Source organism: Micropterus salmoides, unplaced genomic scaffold (assembly GCF_014851395.1).
Source record: "Micropterus salmoides isolate LMB-PRFRI ecotype aquatic unplaced genomic scaffold, ASM1485139v1 Ms_hic_scaffold_19, whole genome shotgun sequence".
Taxonomy (NCBI): Eukaryota; Metazoa; Chordata; class Actinopteri; order Centrarchiformes; family Centrarchidae; genus Micropterus; species Micropterus salmoides.
The window spans coordinates 32,549,709-32,574,475 of NW_024041039.1; the positions used below are offsets into that span (position 1 = coordinate 32,549,709).

General features: G+C 43.3%; 1 protein-coding gene across 1 annotated transcript in view; it reads right to left on the bottom strand.

Moving 5' to 3' along the window:
• Positions 1-24,767, bottom strand: part of LOC119910013 (ankyrin repeat domain-containing protein 6-like) — a 39,109-nt gene that overhangs the window by 13,681 nt on the left and 661 nt on the right. Inside the window, exons 3-8 of the mRNA XM_038728350.1 lie at positions 13,165-13,263; positions 12,876-12,974; positions 8,566-8,664; positions 3,091-3,168; positions 2,823-2,927; positions 2,469-2,639 (exon numbers count right to left, since the gene is read on the bottom strand). Coding sequence (XP_038584278.1) covers positions 2,469-2,639; positions 2,823-2,927; positions 3,091-3,168; positions 8,566-8,664; positions 12,876-12,974; positions 13,165-13,263 — 651 coding nt within the window. The remainder of the gene's footprint in view (positions 1-2,468; positions 2,640-2,822; positions 2,928-3,090; positions 3,169-8,565; positions 8,665-12,875; positions 12,975-13,164; positions 13,264-24,767) is intronic.

Consider the following 24,767-nt stretch of genomic DNA (forward strand, 5'->3'; position numbering starts at 1 on the left):
ATCTTGCAGGCTAAAATCAACACTTTGACATTTGAGGAGTGGTGACAGGGCCAGGTGCAGGGCGTTAAAGTACAGGTTTAGCAGGGAGGTGCGAGAAGCTAAATGACTGTATGCAGAGAGACTGAAGAACCAGTTCTCTGCAAACGACGCCACTTCTCTCTGGAGGGTGTTCAGACAAATCACAAACTATAAACCCAAAGTCCTCCCCTCCATAAACGATTCTCGCCTGGCAAATGAGCTGAACCAGTTCTACTGCCGCTTTGAGAGTCAATCGGACACCATCCCCTGTGACTCCTCCACTCAGCTTCAGTCTCAGTCCACCACTTCTTCCCACCCCTCCTCAGAGCTGGCCAGCTCCACCCCCTCCCCTCCTCTCTCCATCACAGAGAGGGAAGTCAACGGTCTTTTCAGGAGGCAGAAACCCTGCAAAGCAGCTGGGCCGGACTCTGTCTCCCCATCCACCCTGAAGCACTGTACTGATCAGCTGTCTCCGGTGTTCACAGACATTTTTAACACCTCACTGGAGACATGCCATGTGCCAGCCTGCTTCAAAGCCTCCACTATCATCCCTGTCCCCAAGAAACCAAGGACCACTGAACTAAACGACTACAGACCCGTCGCCCTGACCTCTGTGGTTATGAAGTCCTTTGAACACCTTGTGTTGTCCCACATAAAAATCAATTACAGACCCACTCCTGGACCCCCTGCAGTTCGCCTACAGAGCCAACAGGTCTGTAGATGATGCAGTAAACATGGCCCTTCACTACATCCTCCAGCACCTGGGCTCATCTCAGGTGGGGATGAGTCCGCCTACAGGTGGGAGATCGACCATCTGGTGATCTGGTGCAGCCAGAACAGTCTGGAGCTCAACACTTAGAAGACAGTGGAGATGGTCGTGGATTTTAGAAAGAGCCCAGCCACACCCTCCCCCATCATCCTGTGTGACTCCCCAGTCACCACTGTGGACTCCTTCCGTTTCCTGGGCTCCATCATCTCCCAGGACCTCAAGTGGGAGCTGAACATCACCTCCCTCACCAAGAAGGCCCAGCAGAGGATGTACTTCCTCAGCTGCGGCAGCTGAAGAAGTTCAGCCTGCCAAAGACAATGATGGTGCACTTCTACACCGTCATCATTGAGTCCATCCTCACCTCCTCCATCACCATCTGGTATGCTGTTGCCACTGCCAGGGACAAGGGCAGGCTGCAGCGTATCATTCGCTCTACAGACAAGGTGATTGGCTGCAATCTTCCTTCTCTTCTGGACTTGTACCCCTCGAGGACTCTGAGGCCTGCAGGAAAGAGTGCAGCTGACTCCTCCCACCCCGGACACAAACTGTTTCAGACTCTCCCCTCTGGCAGGAGGCTGCGGTCCATCAGGACTCAAACCTCTCGCCACAAAAACAGCTTCTTTCCGTCTGCAGCTAGCCTCATTAACAAGGCCCGGGTCCCCCACTGACACTCCCCCCTCGCAAAAGATACAAATGTTTCTGCAAATGTAAATACCGTTTCATCTCGTGTCGGGCACAGACCTGGCTTGTCGCACGTATTTGTTGTTGATTGTTGATCTTTGTTGTTGTATATTTTTATGTTGTCAGTTAATATATTTATATTTACACAATATTCTCTTCCGTTACGTTACTTCTGCACGGCACAGACCCAGAATAACGCACATATATATATATCTGCAACGTTGTTCTTCTATCCCATATTTATATATTTCTACATTTATTTATGTCGACTGTATGTTTGTCTACGTGTAGCACCTTATCACCACAGCAAATTCCTCGTATGTGTAAAACACTACTTGGCAATAAAGTTCTTTCTGATTCTGATTCTGATTCTAATACCAGACACAGAATAGTAATATGTATTGCGTTAGCTGGTGAAGTAATGTGGCAAGCCATACAACTATACTATTTTATACTGGAGAACGTTAGCAAGTGGTCGGCATTAGCCAGCAAGCTAATGTTATCTAACTTGAGCCAACTAAAGCACAAAACCACAATTTATTTCACATGCTTTGCAGTGATGTTAGTTAGATGTTAGTCTTGCAGTGGTTTAAAGGCCTTTCGGACGTTGACTGTGTTCTCACCCGACGTTGATGTGATTCTCATAAAACTTTATTGTTCCGGCAGCTCCATCCCATTCACAAATAGGCAATAAAAAAGTGATTCATTTATAAATATGATATAGATATAATGGCTCCGGAGTATAACCTATAATATGATCAGATGTTATACAGCTAGTAGCCAAGCAGCTGGTCTTTCAATGAGCCACTGATGTTGAAGCAATAACTTAAAAGCGGAGAGCCTATCAGCTGTTGCAAAAGTGAATTCAGGATTCCCTGAACTATAGTAACTGAGTGCTCTCTTTATGAGTGAATAGCACCATAACAGCCATTTATGAATGTCACATGAAAACATCCATTGTGGACTAGCTGAGCATGACAGTCCTCTGTTGTAGACCTACCTGTTTCTTGACTCTACTCCCCTTGTGGTAGCTGTAGGGGCTGCTGATGGTGGCTGGGGTCTCGTGGTAATGCTGCTGCCGCTTCTGCTGCTGGTGAGGACCCACCTTAACTGCTGTTCTGCTCTCCATTTGTTCATTGCTGGGGCTTTCCTCTACCACATAATTGCTGTCCTACTCAGGACACACAGACAAGAGGTACAAAATAACTTAAAATTCAAATGCAAATTGCAACCTGCAGTCATGAATCAATGATATCAAATGCTAGAATTAAATTAGAATTATATTAGAATTAGCTCATGAGACCAATCATCTTACTTCCACATGCTGTAAAGAGTGATTGTTTCTATTTCTTACTTTGTTTGGTTGAATTTCTACTTTTGTGACGATCTGTGTCCTGCAATCAGTTGTCAGTCTTTCTTTTCGTTTCTTTGTTGTTCTTCCTCGCATGAAGCGATGTATCTGAAGACAATTACAAAACTATGATTGTGATAGTTATGCTCAGGGTAAAGAAAGATCAAATGTATACAAATCCAATTCTGACACTGTACACCGTAATGTTTTGGTTGAAAGCATTTAATACAAGAATATGAACTTACATAATCTAAATTCTTTATAAACCAACCTGAGGAGCTCTAGCCAGGAGAAGTGCCACATCTTTGTGGTTGTTATCTCTGGCCTTGTCAAGGGCTGTTTTACCTGTCTGGAAGTGAACAGTAAATCTTAAACACTAGAACCACTATGATATTTCAATAGACTGTATATAAAAATGGACGTAGTATCCATGACGTCACCCATTAGTTTCTGAAGAGCAGTTTTAAACCCGAATTGGGCGGAGCTGGCCAGTGCCATCTTGGCACGTTACTGCACGTCACTTTGGGTGGAGCTGAGGTGACGTGTTGCTGAAACCACTCCCACCTAGCTCCACGTAACCGAGTTAGCTCAAGCTAAGGAGCTAATGCTATATGTTACTCCCCGGTGCTGTACGGTGAAGGTTGGAACCTGCAGCCGTCTTGTTACCAGCTCACAGGCAAGGTAAGACACAGGAAAATATTAAAATAACTCACATAGTCATGGCTGCAATCACATTAATTAATTCCCCACCGCTATATTGATTAACGTTGATGCTGTCAGCAAGGCGGTGTGAGATTATTGTCTGGAATAGGACACGTGAGAGAGAGAGGTACTTTTTATATTGGTCACAAGATGGAAATGTATTTAGGCTATTCTAAAATGTTTATGCGTTTTGAGATACTGGAGTTTTTATTTCCATGAGCTGTAAACCGTAATCATCAAGATGAAAACAAAAAGGGTTTGAAATGCTTCAGTTTCTATAATGAATCTAAAATATATCAAAGATTCACTTTTAGAATTAACTTCTCCACAATATTCGATTTTTTAAAGAATCTGTATCGCTCACTTTTTATTTTTCATCACCTGAAGTATTTATTACACATTTTCCTCCCAGAGTCACACTGTAGATCAGATGCCCCACCTGGTGCCAGAGAGCTGCAGAGACCTGGGAAGCATCCTCACTGCGCTGTTGGGGTGGACTGGCGTGGAAAGGCCTTCTCTCCTTCTGTTTACTTTGAGTTTTTAATATTGTCCATATTTGTGTTGTAGGTCCATTTAAAAAAAGGTATGGTTTATGGTTCACATTGTAATAAATTCTATATATATGAGCACTCCCTGTCTTAACTAATCGTATACCACAGATAAAACATGAAACATTAAAGCTGAACTCTTGACATCAGTATAGTATAAGTTAAAAAGTGAAAATACTTCCAACATGTTTCACATGAAATGTTGAAGTAATTATGCATTTTATTTCTGTGTGTGCAGGAATATTTTTACTTTCTACCTTATACTTTAAGATAAATAAGGAGCCATACACCCAGTACCCATATACTGTATAACAGAGCCTGAAGTTTGAAGAGTAATTATGAATCCCACTAGGTGGTTTTTATGGTGACCTTGCAAACTCTGAGGTCTCAGAGCTGATTGAATGTACTTTTGCATTCTATACAATGAAAGCCACACAAGACCTTCTCAGAGGTCGCAATAAATGACACCTCGTACAGAGCTTCAAAACTATTCAGTATTCAGATAATTCTTTTTCACAATAGAGTAACTTCTAAGTCAATGTCACATTTTTCTCTTAAAGAAATGTCAAAATAAAACAGTATATAATATTAACTTTTGATTTTTTACATTCTAACATATATGCACTATATATAAATATATGTTAATCTACCTAAATACCATCTTAATATTTTCATTTACAGCTGTTATCTCTAATATATTGTTAAGTTTAGATCACACTATTTACAATTAACATATAAAACTGATGATGAATGAAAAATGTGATTTTATTATATGTATAATTAGTCTGATTAATATTATAACAAAGTATTCCTAATACAGAAGCAATAGTTTAAACTCTTGTGTTGCATTCATGAAAACATCAATATTAAAAGGTTACAAATGTAAAAGTAGTTTTGTTTGACTTAATATGTTGTAAGAGTTATTATAATGATAGAATCTGTTGATAAGAACCCAATGTCATAATTTAACATCAAAAGTGTTCAGGTGTTGTGAGTAAAAGAAAAGGCTGCGCAGAGCAGGAGCTGAAGAGCTGGAAGCTGGAGCTGTTGTCTCCTGTAGAGCTGGACACAGCAAATCATCTGGGGGGTTCTGAATCTGCAATCAGCTCCTTTGGCACCTGTAAAGACAACAATGGGTAGACAGTTAAGCAGCTTCTTCCAAAGTGCCATAAAGCTACTGAACTCTGAGATTGCCTCAGCATGAAAACTTCTCTGGCATGTTACAGTAATTAGGCGTGGCAATGTGAAATACACTGTCTACAAATACAGGTGCTGGTCATATAATTAGAATATCATCAAAAAGTTGATTTATTACAGTAATTACATTCAAAAAGTGAAACTTGTATAATGTACACTTATTTATTCATTTTAGCTGACGCTTTTATCCAAAGCGACTTACAATTGCTAGACATGTCAGAGGTTGCACACCTCTGGAGCAACGAGGGGTTAAGTGTCTTACTCAGGGACACAATGGTGGCTGTCTCATAGTGGGAATAGAATCCAGGTCTCCCACACCAAAGGTAAGCATTTTATCGATGCGCCATCACCACCTAATATATACGTTCATTCCACACAGACTGATATATTTCAAGTGTTCATTCACCCTAATGTCTAACACTAAGTTTAATCTAATACATTTTGGCTTCTCTCTTCTTGCTGACTTGTCTTTGACTCCTTAAATGCTGCGGTTAGAACACACTAACTCGCATTAACTTAGCATTGTCAGCCGGTTGGGGCTGCTTGTATCTGGCTAATTAGCGTAACGAGCTAAGCTAACAAGCTATCTGCCAACAGCTATACCTGTTAAATATTGATACACATAATACATAAATAAAATACAGGAATATCACTCACCAACTGGAACACGGACTTCCTGGAGTCTCTCTCTCCAATAAACCGATCGATCGAAATTGATCAAGCCAGATGAAACTCATCATTTAACTAAATGTGCCTTCAGGATGTTAAAGCCTGGATGACCTGTAATTTTCTAATGTTAAACTCAGATAAAACTGAAGTTATTGTTCTGGGGCCCAAGCACCTCTGTGAGGAATCTTGGAGTTATCTTTGATCAGGACATGTCGTTTAAGTCTCACATTAAGCAAATTTCAAGGACCGCCTTTTTTCACCTACGTAATATTGCGAAAATCAGGAATATCCTGTCTAAAAATGATGCAGAAAAACTAGTCCATGCATTTGTTACTTCTAGGCTGGATTACTGCAATTCCTTATTATCAGGCTGCTCGAAAAAGTCCATTAAGACTCTTCAGCTGATCCAGAATGCTGCAGCACATGTTCTGACAGGAACCAGGAAAAGAGATCACATTTCTCCTGTTTTAGCTTCTCTGCATTGGCTTCCTGTAAAATCCAGAATATAATTTAAAATCCTTCTTCTCACCTACAAAGCTCTTAATGGTCAGGCACCATCTTATCTTAAAGAGCTCATAGTACCTTACTACCCCACCAGAGCACTGCGCTCCCAGAATGCAGGGTTACTTGTGGTTCCTAGAGTCTCCAAAAGTAGACTAGGAGCCAGAGCGTTCAGCTATCAAGCTCCTCTCCTGTGGAACCAGGTTCCAGTTTGGGTTCAGGAGGCAGACACCATCTCCACATTTAAGAGTAGGCTTAAGACTTTCCTCTTTGATAAAGCTTATAGTTAGGGCTGGCTCAGGTTAGTCCTGAACCATCCCTTAGTTATGCTGCTATAGGCCTAGACTGCCGGGGGATTTCCCATGATCCCTTTCCCGTAGTCTTGTGCTTTCTCGTCCCTCTCCTCTCTCCTCCTATTACTTCCTGCAGGTGTTTCTGGCTCTGGAGCTGTGGAGTCTGGATCTGTGGTTGCGAGTCACCTGCTGCTACCATGTTCCTGCTCGACACCCTTTGCTACAATTATTGTTATACAATCAAGCACTTGGCGCTTGCCGATGGTGGGAATTGTTGGATCTCTGTAAATAATAGCACAAAGAGTAGGGTCTAGACCTGCTCTTTATGAAAAGTGCAATGAGATAACTGTTTTTGTGAATTGGTGCTATATAAATAACATTGAATTGAGTTGAACAAAATTGCAGTACAGGAAATGTAGGATCCTGTGCTTTTGGTGTTTGTCTGGATATGTCTGCCTCTGCTGCACAGAAATAACTTTTTTTGGTCTTTTTTTAAAAAAGAGTCCCCCAATTTCAGGGAAGTGCAACACATTAGCATTGTTTTCTGCTGGTTTAAAACTAACACTAACACTTAACACTACACTACACTATAGCTAAGTTTATGTCACATTCTGCCTGTCGGCCATGTTTAAGTTTAGCCCTCTGTGTGTTTTTGTTATATTTGATCAGTTCAGTATCTGTTATTTAGTATGTTGTGTTTTAGGGTTCAGGTCTGTTGTCCTGTGTCCAGTCTGTTAATGTCATTGTGAGCTCTGCCTGATTTGTTATCCATTTGGTTATTATCTCTCTGTGTTTATCTGTTCAGTTGTCTGTGGTTGAGTTTGTCAGTGTTGTCCTGTTACCTTGTCGTCCTTTGCCACTCTGTGTTATTAGTTCGGTCCCTGTTTGTGTTGTTGCTAACACCTTGCGTTAAACTCCCCATTGTCCTGTTTAGTTTAAACTTTAGCAGTTGGTCCATGTTTCCTGTTTGTGGTTGGTTCCTGGTCTTGTGTTCTCTGTTTTGTCTTGTGTATTCCCTTGTTCATTTACTGGTTCTGTTTAGCTTACTTTGTACCTGTCTGTCTGTATTCTGTATAGCCTTGTTTATTATGTTATTCATCCGCATCTTTAAGTTTACTTAGTATCTGTCTTGTCTCTTAGATTTAGCTCTGCATCTCAGCCCTGTGTCCTAGTTCTGTGTCTCAGTTCATGTCTTAGTGTTTACTTCTGGACTGTGTACTGGGTTCTGGGTTAACTGTCTCTCTGCCGGCCTGCCTCTCTGTTACCCTCTGTTGTCTCTGCCGGCCTGCCTGTCTCTATCTGTTCTGATCCCGGTCACCTGTGTTGCTCCCTCCCAGCTTGCTAACCCATGTGTGCATATATACTTGTTTGTTTCCTCAGTCTGTGTGCGGTCATTGTAGTGTGTTCACTCAGTCACGTTTGTCTGGTAGAGTGTTCTGTCTGCCTGTGTGGGTCTTCCAGTCAACTGCCTGTAAGCCTGTTTACCTTTTGCTGTTGTGGATTAAAATCCCTGAACCTTATCTCTGCCTTGGTGTCTTGCGTTTGGGCTCACCTCCTCTGCGCTCCTCCACGAACCTTGACAGTTTAAAATGTCTAAATTTGAAAGTCAGATTTGAAGAGATTTTTTTTTTTTCGCTAGTGGTGATGGTTTTCATATTTAGTTGTTGTGAATAAATGTGCCATTATCTCAGAGAGCAATAACAGAGGTTTGACGCAAGACTACACAATAGTATTGGTATGCGCACTAATTGTTACTGTTTAAATAGCAAATTTTGTGATATCAAAAAAATAAAATTGTGAACCTATGAGGACTAAGCATTCAGCTAGTAGACTTACATTGTTTCTGATTTTCCCATCAGTATCCGCCTCCAGTAAGAGCTGAACTGTCCTCTTATGGTTCAGAGCCGCAGCCACATGGAGAGCTGTGTCGCCTCCCTACAGGCAAACGCAGACAGATATACCATATATTATGTATGCATGTTTGTTCGCTTTTGTACAGTTTCTCTGTTGGTAACACTTTTTTCACCGGTCTATAATTTCCTTACTGTGTAATATGCTAGTATGAAAAGGGCTGTTTTGCATAATGAGTACTTTTACTTTTGAAACTTTAATTAAATTGGAGTATAATGGAGTATTTTCACATTGTGGTATTGATACTTGAAAGCTTGAGTCCAGAAATTTAACAGATACATGAACATCGGTTACATTCAAGCCCTTGCCAAATGAGTTCACACAGTGCTGATTAGCATACCAGTGCCAAGTAAATCTCACTGTACTCGCAGTATACTGGAGTTTTTAAATGTGGTGTCTGTAGTGACATTCCCACTCTGGTGAACTGGCAGTGATGCGTTTTATGCCAACCAGCAATGACTGGTTTGGCAGAGCTGAAGGGAGAGCGACCCAGATTCATATAGAGAGCTTCATGATCTGCCATTGCTCTCCACTGGAGAGAATGTTAATTATTGAGAACTGTTTATGTTGCTTTTTTATGTTGAATCGTATGCAGTAATGACAACAAATTCACTTGATTTGAAATTGAATCTAGATGGCACACCTCTCTATATGTCTCTGGAGCAACCGTATCGACGTAGTAGGTACAGCAGCTAGGAGTATGGCAGAGCCTGTAGCAGAAATAGGTTTCTGAGGATTACAGCAACAAAGAAGCAGTGGACAGCGAGGACAAACACGGATAACTATTGGTGTAGTTTTTCCTTGTTGGAGAGTGCCCAGAGAAGAGAAGGGACTCTGGGCAGACAGTTTGGTATTTGTAAAATATTTTTGGAATAGGATATGTAGCTATTGATCACAACATCATGTTAGACAGACTGAAGCACTGGGTGGGGATCTCTGGTACTGCCCTAGAATGGTTTTCATCCTACCTGTCAAATGGGAAGTTTTGCGTGTCTGTAAACAATTATGTCTCTTCGTTCTGTCCAGTTAAATATGGTGTGCCTCAGGGGTCGGTCTTAGGACCCATTTTGTTTTCCTTGTATCTGCTTCCCCTTGGACATATTATCCATAAACATGGCATTTCTTTTCATATTTATGCTGATGACACACAAATATACTTGCCCGTCAGATCCACAGACCCTGGAATGCTGAGTTCACTTAACAACTGCCTTTGTGAAGTTCAAAAATGGATGTCAAATAATTTCCTCCAACTGAACTCCGATAAAACAGAAATCCTGGTCATCGGGTCCCAGCAGATGGCAGTATAACAAATACTGCCATCTGCTGGTTCGCTAGTAAATCACATATTTTAGTCTTTTCAATGTTTTCATGCTTTTATCTTATATTGTTTTTGTATTATTGTCTCTTGGGTATTATTGTCTTTACACTTGTTAAAGCACTTTGTAACTTGTTTTTGAAAAGTGCTCTACAAATAAAGATTATTATTATTCTTATTACTAGCAGAAATCACAGATAAACATTGGTATGGCTTTTTCCACATGATGGAAGGCGCTGATAGCAGTAACGTTGTACAATGTGTTATCGCATTGTAATTTCATATAACGTTATTCTCCAACACTGTATTATTAAGCCATGTTTCCATCCAATTGTCATGTGAATTTTAAGTGTACTTGCAAAATGTGCGTTTCCATCAGCTTGTTTGGAGCAAATAAACAAGGCTACAGCAAGCGTTGTTACGTCAGTAGTTGACGTTACACATGGCTGTAATGAACATGACGTATGGGTTCCAAACCACAAACAAAACCAGTTGCTTGAACCTGATGGCAGGTCATCTTAGTGAACTGACTGAATGTGTGAGTAGCTAAAAATATCTCTGCTCTAAACTGAAACTCGTATATATGGTGCCTTAAAAGTGTGCGCTGGATGGCACACACAGTGTGTGTGTGTGTGTGTGTGTGTATATATTATGGCCCGAGCATGAAACGTGCGAGGTCCCTATTGAAACTGAAGGGATTTTTTTTTTTCTGGAAAGTAACCTCAATTTTTGGGGCCTGCACATACTCAAAAATTCACCAAACTTTGCACATAATTCATGCGGGGCAAAAAATGTCGTATTCTATAGGTTTTGTGCATGGGCTTGGCAAATTGGCTTGCTAGAGGCCCCTACAGAGCAGCCCCCGGACAAAGTTTCACCTACGTGTACGTAATTTCTGTGGTATATGTATCCATGTACAAAAAAGCCTCTTGGAGCCATTGGCTAAACCCAACAGGAAGTCAGCCATTTTGGATTTAATGATCATTTTTTACACAATTTGTACTTTAACAAACTCCTCCTAGGGATTTAGTCTGATCGACTTCAACATTCATACGATTAACAGTTGTACAAACGGTTATTACCAGTCAACCGGTTTGCCCGTGGCGTGCTTTCAAAAATCGATGATTTGCCATGAAACAGGAAGTTTTACATGTATAATTTTTTTTCCCCCAATTGCTGACAAGCGTTTATCTAAACTTAAGATCTCAGAATGATTTGATTTTGAGTCAGGTTTGCTGTGTTTTGATAGTTTGTGTATGAAGAGAATATTTTTTTTCATTTTGAAATGTAGAGTTGGTGTTTAAAGAACAAAATGTGGTTTTGAGCAGAAAATGTACTATTTGGCTAATTGTGTGAGGTAGGTGTGTTGCTGTGTTAAGAGATTTGATAAAGTATCTTAAGTTTAGATAAACGCTTGTTAGCATTTGAAAAAGCTGCTGTTTCATTATAGATTCTGAGCTGCTATTGTAGCAGAAGTAGATGCATTATACATTATGCAAGTTTTTTAGCATTTGTAAATAACATCAAAAACATCCATAGTTTTGGGTAAGATTGTACGTAAAGAAAAACTAGAAATGGGTTAAATGACTGCATATTCTGTGTAAATAACATGAATTGTGTTAATTGTATTGTATGAACAGACTGATGTGGTGCTAACTGTGTTTACAGTGCCAATATTCACTCAAACTCATAGCGCTACCTGCTGGCAACAGGTAATGAATGACACGTTTTACGCTGTAATGTACTACACCCAGCAGGTTGGACATATCAACTTCAAAACTGTTCCAGAAAACCCATAACGCATTGATGAAGCCATGTTGTATAACTTGTGAGTTTGCAGTTAGTTTGCAGTTAGTGGCAGCGAAGTTTCACGCTGTCTAGTCTAATCCCACTGATTATTAAAAGTTCTACAAACGGTGAGTTTTCGTGAAAAACGCCATGCCCGTGGTACAACATCCAAAATCAATTCTGATTAAGATCAGATTAAGTTGTTTTAACTTCAGTGTACATGCTCACATCTGCACCAAACTTTACGTGCTTGATAACTGTCAACACATCTACATGCCAATATTCAGTTATAGTCCTAGCACCAAGTGATATGTAGCGCCACAAAGGGGACACAGGAAGTGATGATTAACACCTTTGTGCAGCGTCTGAAGCGCGTGGCAAATCCACAACCGGCAGAGCTCCAGAATCTGCAATGGGGCCGCCTCATACCTCGACGTGCTACACATGTGAGGGCCCGCCCAACGCTGTTGCAACTTTAATTTTCATTAGGTTTCATAATACTCCCAAATTATTATTTCAGCTACTTACTCATTCAGTCGGTCCTGTATTGTCTGCCACACTTTTTCTTGCTGTTTTAATACTACGGCTGTGTTTCTTTCTTTCTTTCTTTCTTGTAAAATTATGTGCATTTTTTCATCGTAAATCATTATTTGCTGTTACTCACTGTGTGTAAAGTATGCTGCACACGTCTTTTCCATTTCAGCATCAATAAATCTGTGATCGACCGTGTGGTCTCCTGAAGAAAGTTGTTGACATGTATTTATCTGAATTACTTACACCTGGCTGGACAAAGTTGCTCCTACTGAGCCTGGTTTGGCCTTTGTCAAACAGATCTGACAAAGTGAGCCTAGCCTAGCCTTTTCTGTTGTCCTGGACTTCTAAATTCTGCTTTTGTGAAACAGCCCTCACTACTGAAACCTCTTAAACACACAACAATGGAGTATTGAAATAACACCCAGAAGAAGAAAATCTCCTATATGCACCAGAGTAACCACACATGTAGCATGTTGCATGACTCAAAACAGTGTGTTAGTGGTTTCACCTTCTCTGGTGTGTATGGGATTTTTTCAGTTGTTTATATGGGCCTTAAGATGCCTTGCAAAATCCTACTGATAACACTGACATACTGTACCTGGTTTCTCTCTGTCACAGAGCACAGAGAACTCAGCAGGATTTTCACCAGGGTCAGGTTGTTGTAGCGAGCAGCCACATGCAAACAGGTGTCACCCATCTGGAACCGAAACAGATTTGTTAGTTTACTGTTTTATCAAGGGATACCATGATCAATGATGTATCAGTTGCATTGTGAAACTATTCCAGTCCATGGTACTGGTAGCTCAATGGTGTCATAATGAAATCATTTTAAAATAATTTGTTATTCTCGGAGAACTAAGTGCATTGTGGGATGTTGGAGAACTCACATTGTTCTTGGTGTCTGGTGTGGATCCTCCTAGCAGCAGAAGGCGAGCAGTCTGAGCATGTGCGTTCTGACAGGCCAGGTGAAGTGCTGTGTTTCCTGCCTGAATCAACATACACTATAGAGTTACTATAGAGTTAATACAGCTGATCAGTGTGCTTTCATGTTGGATACCATCGTCTCAACAAATTTTAAGATTTTAACAACACAACTCATATATATTGTGATGCTATTTAAGATATTGTTATTGTAGAATGTGGTAACTTTAAAACATACACTTTAAGTTATTGTCACGAGGTCTCAACTATGACTATGCTGGGAGTGTCGGTATGTGGTTGTCTGTGTTTTTCTGTTGCTCGACCTCTCTTTCTACCCTTGCAGTTTGACAGGAGGCGTGACTGGTGGGGAAGCATGGGGATGGCTCACTCACCTGTCTGGCAGACTGATTAGCACACCTGATCCATATCATGTCGTTCTGTGCTGCTTCATAAGCCCTGCAGTTCTCCTCAGCCTTCGCTGGATTGTTATGTCGTATAGCTCTGGAGAGGTCGCCTTCCCTCATGCCCATACCTGCCTGTTTTGTCTGGAGGAGCATACCCTGCCTGCCGCCGAGCCTGCCGCCGAGCCTGCCACCGAGCCTGCCACCGAGCCTGCCACCAAGCTGAATCACTCACTCCCACCTTGTCTTGCTTGCCTCGCAATAAAGTTTGTGAAAAGGCCTCCCGTCTTTGTCTGCTTTTGGGTTCTGGTTAAACCACTTCTGACAGTACAATCCAGCCACTATGGACCCAGCAGACTTAGACGCGGTCAAACATGCAGTTACAGCGCAAGAATACACCCTCGGACAGCACAGTCATTCTCTCAGGGAGATCATGGATGGACTACGACAACTCACCATCAACGTCACAGAGCTACAAACTCAGCTGACTGTGGCTCCAGCGGCTCCTCAAGATCCCGCACCACCAGCGGCACCGATCGCACTGCCAGATCGGGAACCGTGGGTTCCTACGCCAGAACGGTATGAGGGGATCTTGGGACATTGTCAACCGTTTCTAATGCAGTGTGATTTGGTTTTCGAACAACAGCCCCGTACCTACGCTGTGGACAGATCCAGGATTGCTTTTGTTATTGGGCTGTTAAAGGGAGACGCTCTGCAATGGGCCTCAGCAGTATGGGAGAAGCAGTCCACACCTACCTCTTCCTACGCCACCTTCTGCTCTGAGCTACGCAAGGTTTTCGACCATCCGATGAGGGGCCCTGATGCTTCCATGAGGTTGCTTTCTCTTCGCCAGGGGTTCCGGAGCGTGGCTGAGTTCGCTGTGGAATTCCGCACGCTGGCAGAGGGGAGTGGCTGGAACGCGGTGGCTCTCCAAGCAGCTTTTTCCAAGGGTCTGAGTGATGCCATAAAGGATGAATTAATTTCCTATCCTGAACCTGTTGATTTAGATGCTTTAATCTCTATTTCTATTCGCATTGACAATCGACTCCGGGAGCGGAGGAGGTCTCGACACCCACGACAGGGGAGTGACATCACCCAGTACCGGCGCTTCCGGTTTCCAGAAACCGTTCGCCCATCAGGAGCTACCAGCTCTGATTACCGCCGTGCTTCCCCACCTAGAGAGGAACCCATGCAGCTAGGCCGCCAGCGTCTGGACCCTGTGGAACGCCGCGTCTCTAATCGGTGTTGTCTGTATTGTGGCCAGTTTGGACACTTCCTGGTTTCCTGCCCTGTCAATCCTTCAAACAGGCAAGCTCGCTAGGTGGGAGGAGAATCCTAGCGAGTAGAGCAGCGACCCCTCTTTCTCCTCATCCTCGCACTCAACTCCACGCCACCCTCACTTACCAAGGTCAGTCTAACAGTCTTTTAGCTCTTATCAATTCTGGAGCAGATGAGAGTTTCCTAGATGAGGTGTTGGTAGAGCAGTTAAAGATCCCCACTGTACTGCTAGATAAGCCACTTGAAGCTAACGCCCTTGATGGTAGGTTATTGGCCCAGGTTGTTGCCCGTACTTGCCCAGTTAGACTGCAATTATCAGGTAACCATATCGAACAGATTAGTTTCTTTGTTATTAGTTCCCCCTCGGTGCCACTGGTCCTGGGTAATCCCTGGTTAGTCTGCCATAACCCTAACATTGACTGGCCCACCTCTAGGATCATTAGTTGGAGCACTGCCTGTCATGCTAGCTGTTTATCTTCTGCCACACCCCAGTCTGTTTCCCGTCGGGTGACGGGTTCTGTAGAACCAGACTTATCTAATGTTCCTCTGGATTATCATGACCTTCAGTTGGTTTTCAGCAAACAACAAGCCCTGTCTTTGCCACCTCACCGGCCTTACGACTGCTCTATTGAGCTGTTGCCTGGTTCTCCGTTCCCTGGGAGTCGTCTCTACAGCTTGTCTAAGCCCGAACGCGAGACAATGGAGGCCTACATAAAGGATTCGCTGGCGGCTGGCATTATTCGTCACTCCTCATCACCCCTGGGGGCAGGGTTCTTCTTTGTGGGAAAGAAGGATGGCACCCTCAGGCCCTGCATTGATTTCAGAGGTCTCAATAACATTACAGTAAAAAACAAATACCCATTACCTCTCATGACCTCTGCTTTTGACTCTCTCCAGGGGGCGGTCATTTTCTCCAAGCTGGACCTACGCAATGCCTATCACCTGGTTCGCATTAGAGAGGGAGACGAATGGAAGACTGCCTTTAACACTCCCCTTGGGCACTTTGAGTATCTGGTTATGCCGTTTGGGCTTACCAACGCCCCCGCAGTCTTCCAGGGCATGGTTAATGACATCCTCAGAGATATGCTTGACAGATTTGTGTTTGTTTATCTCGACGATATTTTGATCTTTTCCAGAGATCCAGCTGAGCACGTTCACCACGTTCGCCAGGTATTGCAACGCCTTTTGGAGAATCGCCTGTTTGTAAAAGCGGAGAAGTGCGAGTTTCATACCCCTACGGTCTCTTTTCTGGGCAATATAATCTCTCAAGGTGAGATAAGGATGGATCCGTGCAAGGTGAGAGCAGTGGTCGAATGGCCTGTACCAGAGAACAGGAAACAGCTACAGAGGTTTTTGGGATTTGCTAACTTTTACCGGAGGTTTATTCGCAATTACAGCCGCGTAGCTGCCCCCTTGACTGGTCTTACCTCTACCTCCCGAACCTTCCAGTGGTCACCGAAGGCTAGTGCAGCCCTTTCAGATTTAAAGAAGCGGTTCACTGAAACACCCATTTTGGTCCAGCCTGACACCACAAAACAGTTTGTTGTTGAAGTTGATGCTTCCGGGGTCGGCATTGGTGCCGTGCTGTCCCAGCGGGCTTCTGATGACAAGATGCATCCCTGTGCTTTTTTCTCCCGTCGTTTCTCTCCTCCAGAAAGGAACTATGATGTGGGTGACCGGGAGCTGTTGGCAGTCAAACTGGCACTGGAGGAATGGCGGCACTGGCTGGAGGGAGCGGAGCGTCCATTCGTGGTGTGGACCGACCACAAGAACTTGGAGTATATCCGTTCAGCCAAGCGACTAAATTCCCGTCAGGCCAGGTGGGCGTTGTTTTTTGGTCGTTTCCATTTCACACTGACTTACAGACCTGGTTCACGCAACATCAAACCTGACGCACTGTCCCGAGCATTCAGCAGGGATGAGGACTTTTCTGCCACTCTGGACACTATGATCCCCAGCGCCTGTGTGGTCGGCGCCATCACCTGGGGGATTGAAGAGGAGGTCAAGGCGGCTCTACATGAACATCCTGATCCAGGTAACGGCCCTCCTGGCAGTCTCTTTGTACCTTCTCCTATGAGATCTGCAGTGTTGCTATGGGCTCATTCATCTAGACTCACAGGTCATCCTGGAGTCTCCCGCTCTCTGGTCTTCCTTCGCAGAAGGTTCTGGTGACCCACCATGGAGGCGGATACTCGGGCGTTTGTGGCTGCCTGTCCTGTGTGTGCCCAGAACAAGGGGTCTAACCAGCCATCCTGCGACCACTACCCATTCCTCGTCGTCCTTGGTCGCACCTGGCTCTGGACTTTGTGACCGGGTTACCTCCATCTGAGGGTCAGACGACCATCCTCACAGTGGTCGACAGATTCAGCAAGTTTGTACATTTAATCCCACTTCCTAAATTACCTTCTGCTAAAGAGATGGCGGAGGTCCTCGTCAAGCAAGTGTTCCGCATTCACGGACTTCCTCTGGATATTGTGTCTGACCGTGGTCCGCAGTTTATCTCCGCTGTTTGGAAGGAGTTTTGCTCTGCTCTGGGGGCATCTGTCAGCTTATCTTCCGGGTACCACCCTCAAACTAACGGCCAAGCGGAGCGAGCCAATCAGAAGATGGAGGTAACGCTGCGCTGCATGGTTTCCAATAATCCCACCAAGTGGGCTTCTCAAGTGTCATGGGTCGAGTACGCTCACAACACTCTGCCAACTACTGCTACAGGTATGTCGCCGTTCCAGTGTCTCTACGGATATCAGCCACCTCTGTTTCCTTCCCAGGAGAAGGACATAGCAGTTCCCTCGGTCCAGGCTCATATCCGGCGGTGTCACCGGACGTGGCACCGGGCCCGCTCCAAGCTGCTAAGGACCTCAGCCCAGTACCAGCATCAGGCCAATCGTCATCGGGTCCCTGCCCCCAAATACTCTAGGGGTGATAAGGTATGGCTGTCTACCAAGGACTTACCGTTGAAGACTGAGTCGCGCAAGCTTTCTCCTAGGTTTCTCGGGCCCTTTGTAGTAGAAAGAATCATAAACCCCATGGTGGTCAGGCTAAAGCTGCCCCGCTCCATGAAGGTGCACCCCTCATTCCATGTGTCCCGACTCAAGCCTGTTGCCTTCAGTCCGTTGCTCCCACCGCCACCTCCGGCTCCCCCACCCCGATTCATCGATGGTGAGCAGGTGTTTACTGTTCACCGCCTGCTGGACTCCCGCCGCCGTGGCCGTGGTACTCAATACTTAGTGGACTGGGAGGGTTACGGCCCGGAGGAGAGGAGCTGGATTCCTCGCGTTCAAATCCTGGATGCTACTCTGGTCAAAGACTTTCATCGTCGGTACCCTGAAAAACCTGGTGGCCCGCCTGGAGGCGGCCGTCGGACAGGGGGTACTGTCACGAGGTCTCAACTATGACTATGCTGGGAGTGTCGGTATGTGGTTGTCTGTGTTTTTCTGTTGCTCGACCTCTCTTTCTACCCTTGCAGTTTGACAGGAGGCGTGACTGGTGGGGAAGCATGGGGATGGCTCACTCACCTGTCTGGCAGACTGATTAGCACACCTGATCCATATCATGTCGTTCTGTGCTGCTTCATAAGCCCTGCAGTTCTCCTCAGCCTTCGCTGGATTGTTATGTCGTATAGCTCTGGAGAGGTCGCCTTCCCTCATGCCCATACCTGCCTGTTTTGTCTGGAGGAGCATACCCTGCCTGCCGCCGAGCCTGCCGCCGAGCCTGCCACCGAGCCTGCCACCGAGCCTGCCACCAAACTGAATCACTCACTCCCACCTTGTCTTGCTTGCCTCGCAATAAAGTTTGTGAAAAGGCCTCCCGTCTTTGTCTGCTTTTGGGTTCTGGTTAAACCACTTCTGACAGTTATTTACATTTTGTTGTGTTGGAATGGCATGACCCCGCGACCCTGGATAAGCGGTTGACGATGGATGGATGGATGGAATGGCATGAGGTTTTGATATTGTGAGGGCAAGGGCATAGGTTTGGTTTCATAAATGTGCACAATTGCTAATTCCTCTTAGTGCCTTCCATGCATCTAACAAAAGAATTACAAAGGTGATCTAATTTTCTCTATTAATGTACATTTGCTGAATATTATGTTATATTGTTTTACTGATAGAGAACCTGGGCTAAGATAATTCAATTCAATTTTATTTATATAGCGCCAAATCACAACAACAGTTATCTCACAGCGCTTTTCATAAAAGAGCAGGTCTAGACCATACTCTATGATGTTATTTACAGAAGCCCAACAGTTCCCACCAAGAGCAAGCACTAGGCGACAGAGGCAAGGAAAAACTTCCTACTAAGAGGCAAGAAACCTCGAGCAGAACCATGGCTCAGGGTGGGCGGCCATCTGCCTCGACTGGTTGGGAGAGAGAGAGAGAGAGAGGGCAGGAGAGGAACAGAGAGAGATGGAAGGAGAGAAAGAGGGGAGGGAGGCAGCCTACACAATATATACAGAGGTACAGACAGTAAAGGTGATGTTGCTATAGACTGAATGAAAAATGGTACAGATATTTACAGTAGTGTTAATGGTAACAGTCGTAATATTAATGATTATAATAACAATAATAACAATAGGACTAGTAACAATAGTCGGGGGCAGCAGGTGACCCGCAGCCACAGATCCAGACTCCACAGCTCCAGAGCCAGAAAACCTGCAGGAAGTGATAGGAGGAGAGAGGTGAGGGACGAGAAAGCACAAGACTACCGGAAAGGGGAGAAGTTGTGTTAGTAACATGCAATAATGGGATGAGGTTGCATACAGAGGGAGAGAAAGTAGAGGAGAGAGGAGCTCAGTGCATCATGGGAAATCCCCCGGCAGTCTAGGCCTATAGCAGCATAACTAAGGGATGGTTCAGGACTCACCTGAGCCAGCCCTAACTATAAGCTTTATCAAAGAGGAAAGTCTTAAGCCTACTCTTCAATGTCTGCCTCCTGAACCCAAACTGGAACCTGGTTCCACAGGAGAGGAGCTTGATAGCTGAACGCTCTGGCTCCTAGTCTACTTTTGGAGACTCTAGGAACCACAAGTAACCCTGCATTCTGGGAGCGCAGTGCTCTGGTGGGGTAGTAAGGTACTATGAGCTCTTTAAGATAAGATGGTGCCTGACCATTAAGAGCTTTGTAGGTAAGAAGAATGATTTTAAATTCTATTCTGGATTTTACTGGAAGCCAATGCAAAGAAGCTAAGACAGGAGAAATATGATCTCTTTTCCTGGTTCCTGTCAGAACACGTGCTGCAGCATTCTGGATCAGCTGAAGAGTCTTAACGGACTTTTTCGAGCAGCCTGATAATAAGGAATTGCAGTAATCCAGCCTAGAAGTAACAAATGCATGGACTAGTTTTTCTGCATTATTTTTAGACAGGATGTTCCTGTTCCTGATCGCATTATTACGTAGGTGAAAAAAGGCGGTCCTTGAAATTTGCTTAATGTGAGACTTAAACGACATGTCCTGATCAAAGATAACTCCAAGATTCCTCACAGTGGTGCTGGAGGCCAGGGCGATGCCATCAAGGGAAACTATATCTTTAGATAATGCGTCACGGAGTTGCTTAGGCCCCAGAACTATAACTTCAGTTTTATCTGAGTTTAACATTAGAAAATTACAGGTCATCCAGATTTTAACATCCTGAAGGCACATTTGAAGTTTAGCTAACTGATGAGTTTCATCTGGTTTGATCAATAGATATAACTGAGTATCATCTGCATAACAGTGAAAGCTTATGGAATATTTCCTGATAATATTGCCTAAAGGAAGCATATATAAAGTGAAGAGGATTGATCCGAGGACAGATCCTTGAGGAACTCCATGACTAACTTAGGCGTGCATGGAGGACTCATCGCTAACATGTACAAACTGAAATCGATCTGATAAATAGGACTTAAACCAGCTTAGAGTTGTTCCTTTAATGCCAATGAAATGTTCCAGTCTCTGTAATAGGATCTGATGGTCAATGGTATCAAATGCAGCACTAAGATCTTATAAAACCAGTACAGAGACAAGTCCTTTGTCTGATGCAATAAGGAGGTCGTTAGTGCTGTCTCTGTGCTATGATGAGCTCTAAATCCTGACTGAAAATCCTCAAATAAACTATTGCTCTGTAGAAAGTCACACAGCTGTTTAGCAACTGCTTTCTCTAGAACCTTAGAGAGAAATGGAAGGTCTATAGGTTGGCTAAAACATCCGGATCAAGTTTGGGCTTTTTTAGAAGAGGTTTAATTACAGCTACTTTAAAGTACTGTGGTACATAGCCTGTTGATAAAGATAGATTGATCATATCTAGTATAGAAGTGCTGACTAAGGGTAAAACATCTTTAAGCAACCTAGTCGAGATGGGGTCTAAAAGGCAGGTTGATGGTTTAGATGAAGAAATTATTGAAGTTAGCTGGTAAAGATTGAGGGAAGCAAAACAGTCTAAACATATATCTGGTTCTACAGCTGTTTCTAAGGTTCCTGAGTTAAGAGATAAGTTGGTGCCAGTTGAGGGCAGGTCTTGGTGAATTTTGTCTCTAATAGCTAGAATTTTATCATTAAAGAAGCTCAAGAAGTCGTAACTACTGAGAGCTACGGGAATACTTGGCTCAATAGAGCTGTGACTCTCTGTCAGCCTGGCTACAGTGCTGAAAAGAAACCTGGGGTTGTTCCTATTTTCCTCTATTAATGACAAGTAGTATGCTGCTCTGGCATTACGGAGGACCTTCCTATAAGTTTTAAGACTATCTTGCCAAATTAAACGAGAATTTTCCAGTTTGGTGGAACACCAAAGTTTCTGCGATATTTGCTTTAATTTGCGAGTTTCAGTATTATACCATGGAGCTAACCGTCTTTGTTTTAGTATTTTCTTTTTTAGAGGGGCTACAGAGTCGACTGTCATTCACAGCGAGCCTGCAGCACTATCAACAAGATAATCGATTTGGGAGGGACTGAAATTAGCAGAGTCCTCCGTTACTTTGTGACTTGATAATGAATTTAGAGCTGATGGAATCGCATCCTGAAATTTAGCTACAGCACTATCAGACAGACATCTTGTATAGAAATCTTTGCCCAATGGCGTGTAGTTCAGCAATACAAACTCAAAAGTTATCAAACAGTGGTCAGATAAAGAGGGATTCTGTGGGAACACCGCTAAATGTTAAATTTCAATACCATACACCAAAACAAGGTCGAGGGTATGGTTAAAACAGTGAGTCGGTTCATGAACACTCTGAGAGAAGCCAATGGAATCTAACAGAGAGATAAACGCAGTACTAAGGATACTGATAAGGATAAGGATAATGCTGTATTCACATCTGTAAATAGCCTTCTTACAGTTTTTTTCAGTTTAGCAACTGAAAAAAACTGTAAGAAGGCATTTACCAGAACTTAAGATACTTTATCAAAACTCTTAACCGCACATAATTAGCCAAATAGTACATTTTGTGCTAAAAAACACATTTTGTTCTTTAAACAGCAACTCTACATTTCAAAATGCAAAAAAACATTCACTATGTACACAAACTCTATCAAAACACAGCAAACCTGACTCAAAATCAAATCATTCTGTCAAAACATTAGCATGTTTTCTTTCCAAGAGGAACAGACCAATCAATCATAGCACAATGACATTCTAAATACAAACATTTGATGGCATTACAAAAACTGCATTACTTTTCATGTTTCAGCTCTACCTTCAAACAGTAGACAATGTGAAATCCATTGTTTTTTGATATTCAGTTTCCTTTTACTGTAAACCACCCTACATTTTTGGCTTGAGGGTCGAATGTGTGCATTTTTGGCAACAAACTATGCAAAAGTGAATGAGTCATCTTTACTTTATAGAATGTACAGTAGAAAAAAATTGTTAGCGACAAAATTGCAGAAGTTAACGCTTTATTATCAACATGAAATTCAGCCAGTGATCAACAAATAATTCAAACTATTTGGCCTTTGGTTCAAAATTTGGCAAAATACTGTCAGATACACAATTTGACAACAAAAAAAGAGGCACAGATGGGAAAGAAACAAATTTGGCCACATGTTCTCATCCACATCACATTTAATGTCATCTCTTGCTATGCACCTTGGATAGAAACGCTTGGCATGTCACATTTAAGAGCAGGCTTAAGACTTTCCTCTTTGATAAAGCTTATAGTTAGGGCTGGCTCAGGTTAGTCCTGAACCATCCCTTAGTTATGCTGCTATAGGCCTAGACTGCCGGGGGATTTCCCATGATGCACTGAGCTCCTCTCTCCTCTACTTTCTCTCCCTCTATATGCAACCTCATCCCATTAATGCATGTTACTAACACAACTTCTCCCCTTTCCGGTAGTCTTGTGCTTTCTCGTCCCTCTCCTCTCTCCTCCTATCACTTCCTGCAGGTGTTTCTGACTCTGGAGCTGTGGTTGCGGGTCACCTGCTGCCCCTGTGTTCCTGCTCGACACCCTCTGCTGCCCCCGACTATTGTTACTAGTCCTATTATTGTTATTATAATCATTAACATTACGACTGTTACCATTAACACTACTATAAATATCTGTACCATTTTTCATTTAGTCTATAGCAACGTCACATCTACTGTCTGTACCTCTGTGTGTGTATTGTGTAGTCTCTCTCTCTCTCTCTCTCTCTCTCTCTCTCTCTCTCTCACCCACCCTGAGCCATGGTTCTGCTCGAGGTTTCTGCCTCTTAAAAGGAAGTTTTTCCTTGCCTCTGTCGCCTAGTGCTGCTCTTGGTGGGAATTGTTGGGCTTCCGTAAATAACATCACAGAGTACGTTTCTTCCCCGCCGACTTGTCTTTGCCAGGTTAAACCCTACCTCGTCCACATAAATGGTATCATGTGGGGTTTGATTAGACTTGAACTCCATGACTCTCTGAGGGATATCTAACACAGTATCAGTACCGTAACTCATGTTTCCATAAAGCAAACAAACAAATTATAAAACAAACTATAGAACAAGACATATTGGATAGATACCATACCTGGACGTATTGACCCGCTCACTGTTCCTTTCAAAAGGAACTGTGTACAACTGTTTCATCCGAACTCTGTGTTTGCTCAGAGTCCAAGCAATGGTGATCAGGCTAATGCTTTTCACATTGTGAAATACCAGGTTGTCCTCAACAATTCTGGTCTGAATTTCTCTCAGTTTTATTGCAATGTCAGCAATGACCAGTCCTACAATGGCATGCTATTGGTCTTTACTGAGGAGTTTTCCTCTTCCCCCAGAGGAAGGAAGACATTGTGTCCTAAAAGAACAAAAATACAACATACTGTATTTGCATTGGGACTGGTGGCCTACAGTTACTATGAGAGATAGCAACTTTACTGTAATGACAGAGGAAGCCCATGTGAAATTACTGTAATTGCTTACCGGTTGCTCATCGATAGACCATGGTTTATCACATCATCTATGATGGCAGCTCTCCTTTGAACACCACCACGCATTCTTAGTCCTCTCCCCCTACCTCTCTTTCTCCCTGGTTCTGGTCTAATTACTCCTCTCCTTGGTTGAGCTACTCCTCTCCCTGGTTGAGCTACTCCTCTCCCTGGCCCTCTTCCTCTCCCTGGTCCAACTATTTGTCTGCCTTGTCCAGACATTATTTTTTCTTTCTCTCCTCCTCTGTGTTGGTCTGTATCCACATTGAATAAATTCAGTCCAGAAAGTCCCCTTTATACTGCATTGTGTATGTAATTGAAAGAACTTCCACACCTGGCTATGTCTCTGATTGAGATTGGAATTAGCTGTTGATCTATTTTACCCAAATTACAATAAATCAGCTATTTCTCAGTGTTTCATTGATATGTTCATTAAGAAATGCTTATCAGCTGTTTCAATATAGATTTTGAGCTTCTTTTATTGCAGAAGTAGAGGCTTTATGCAATATTTAAGTTTTGATCATAAGGTCTTCATTT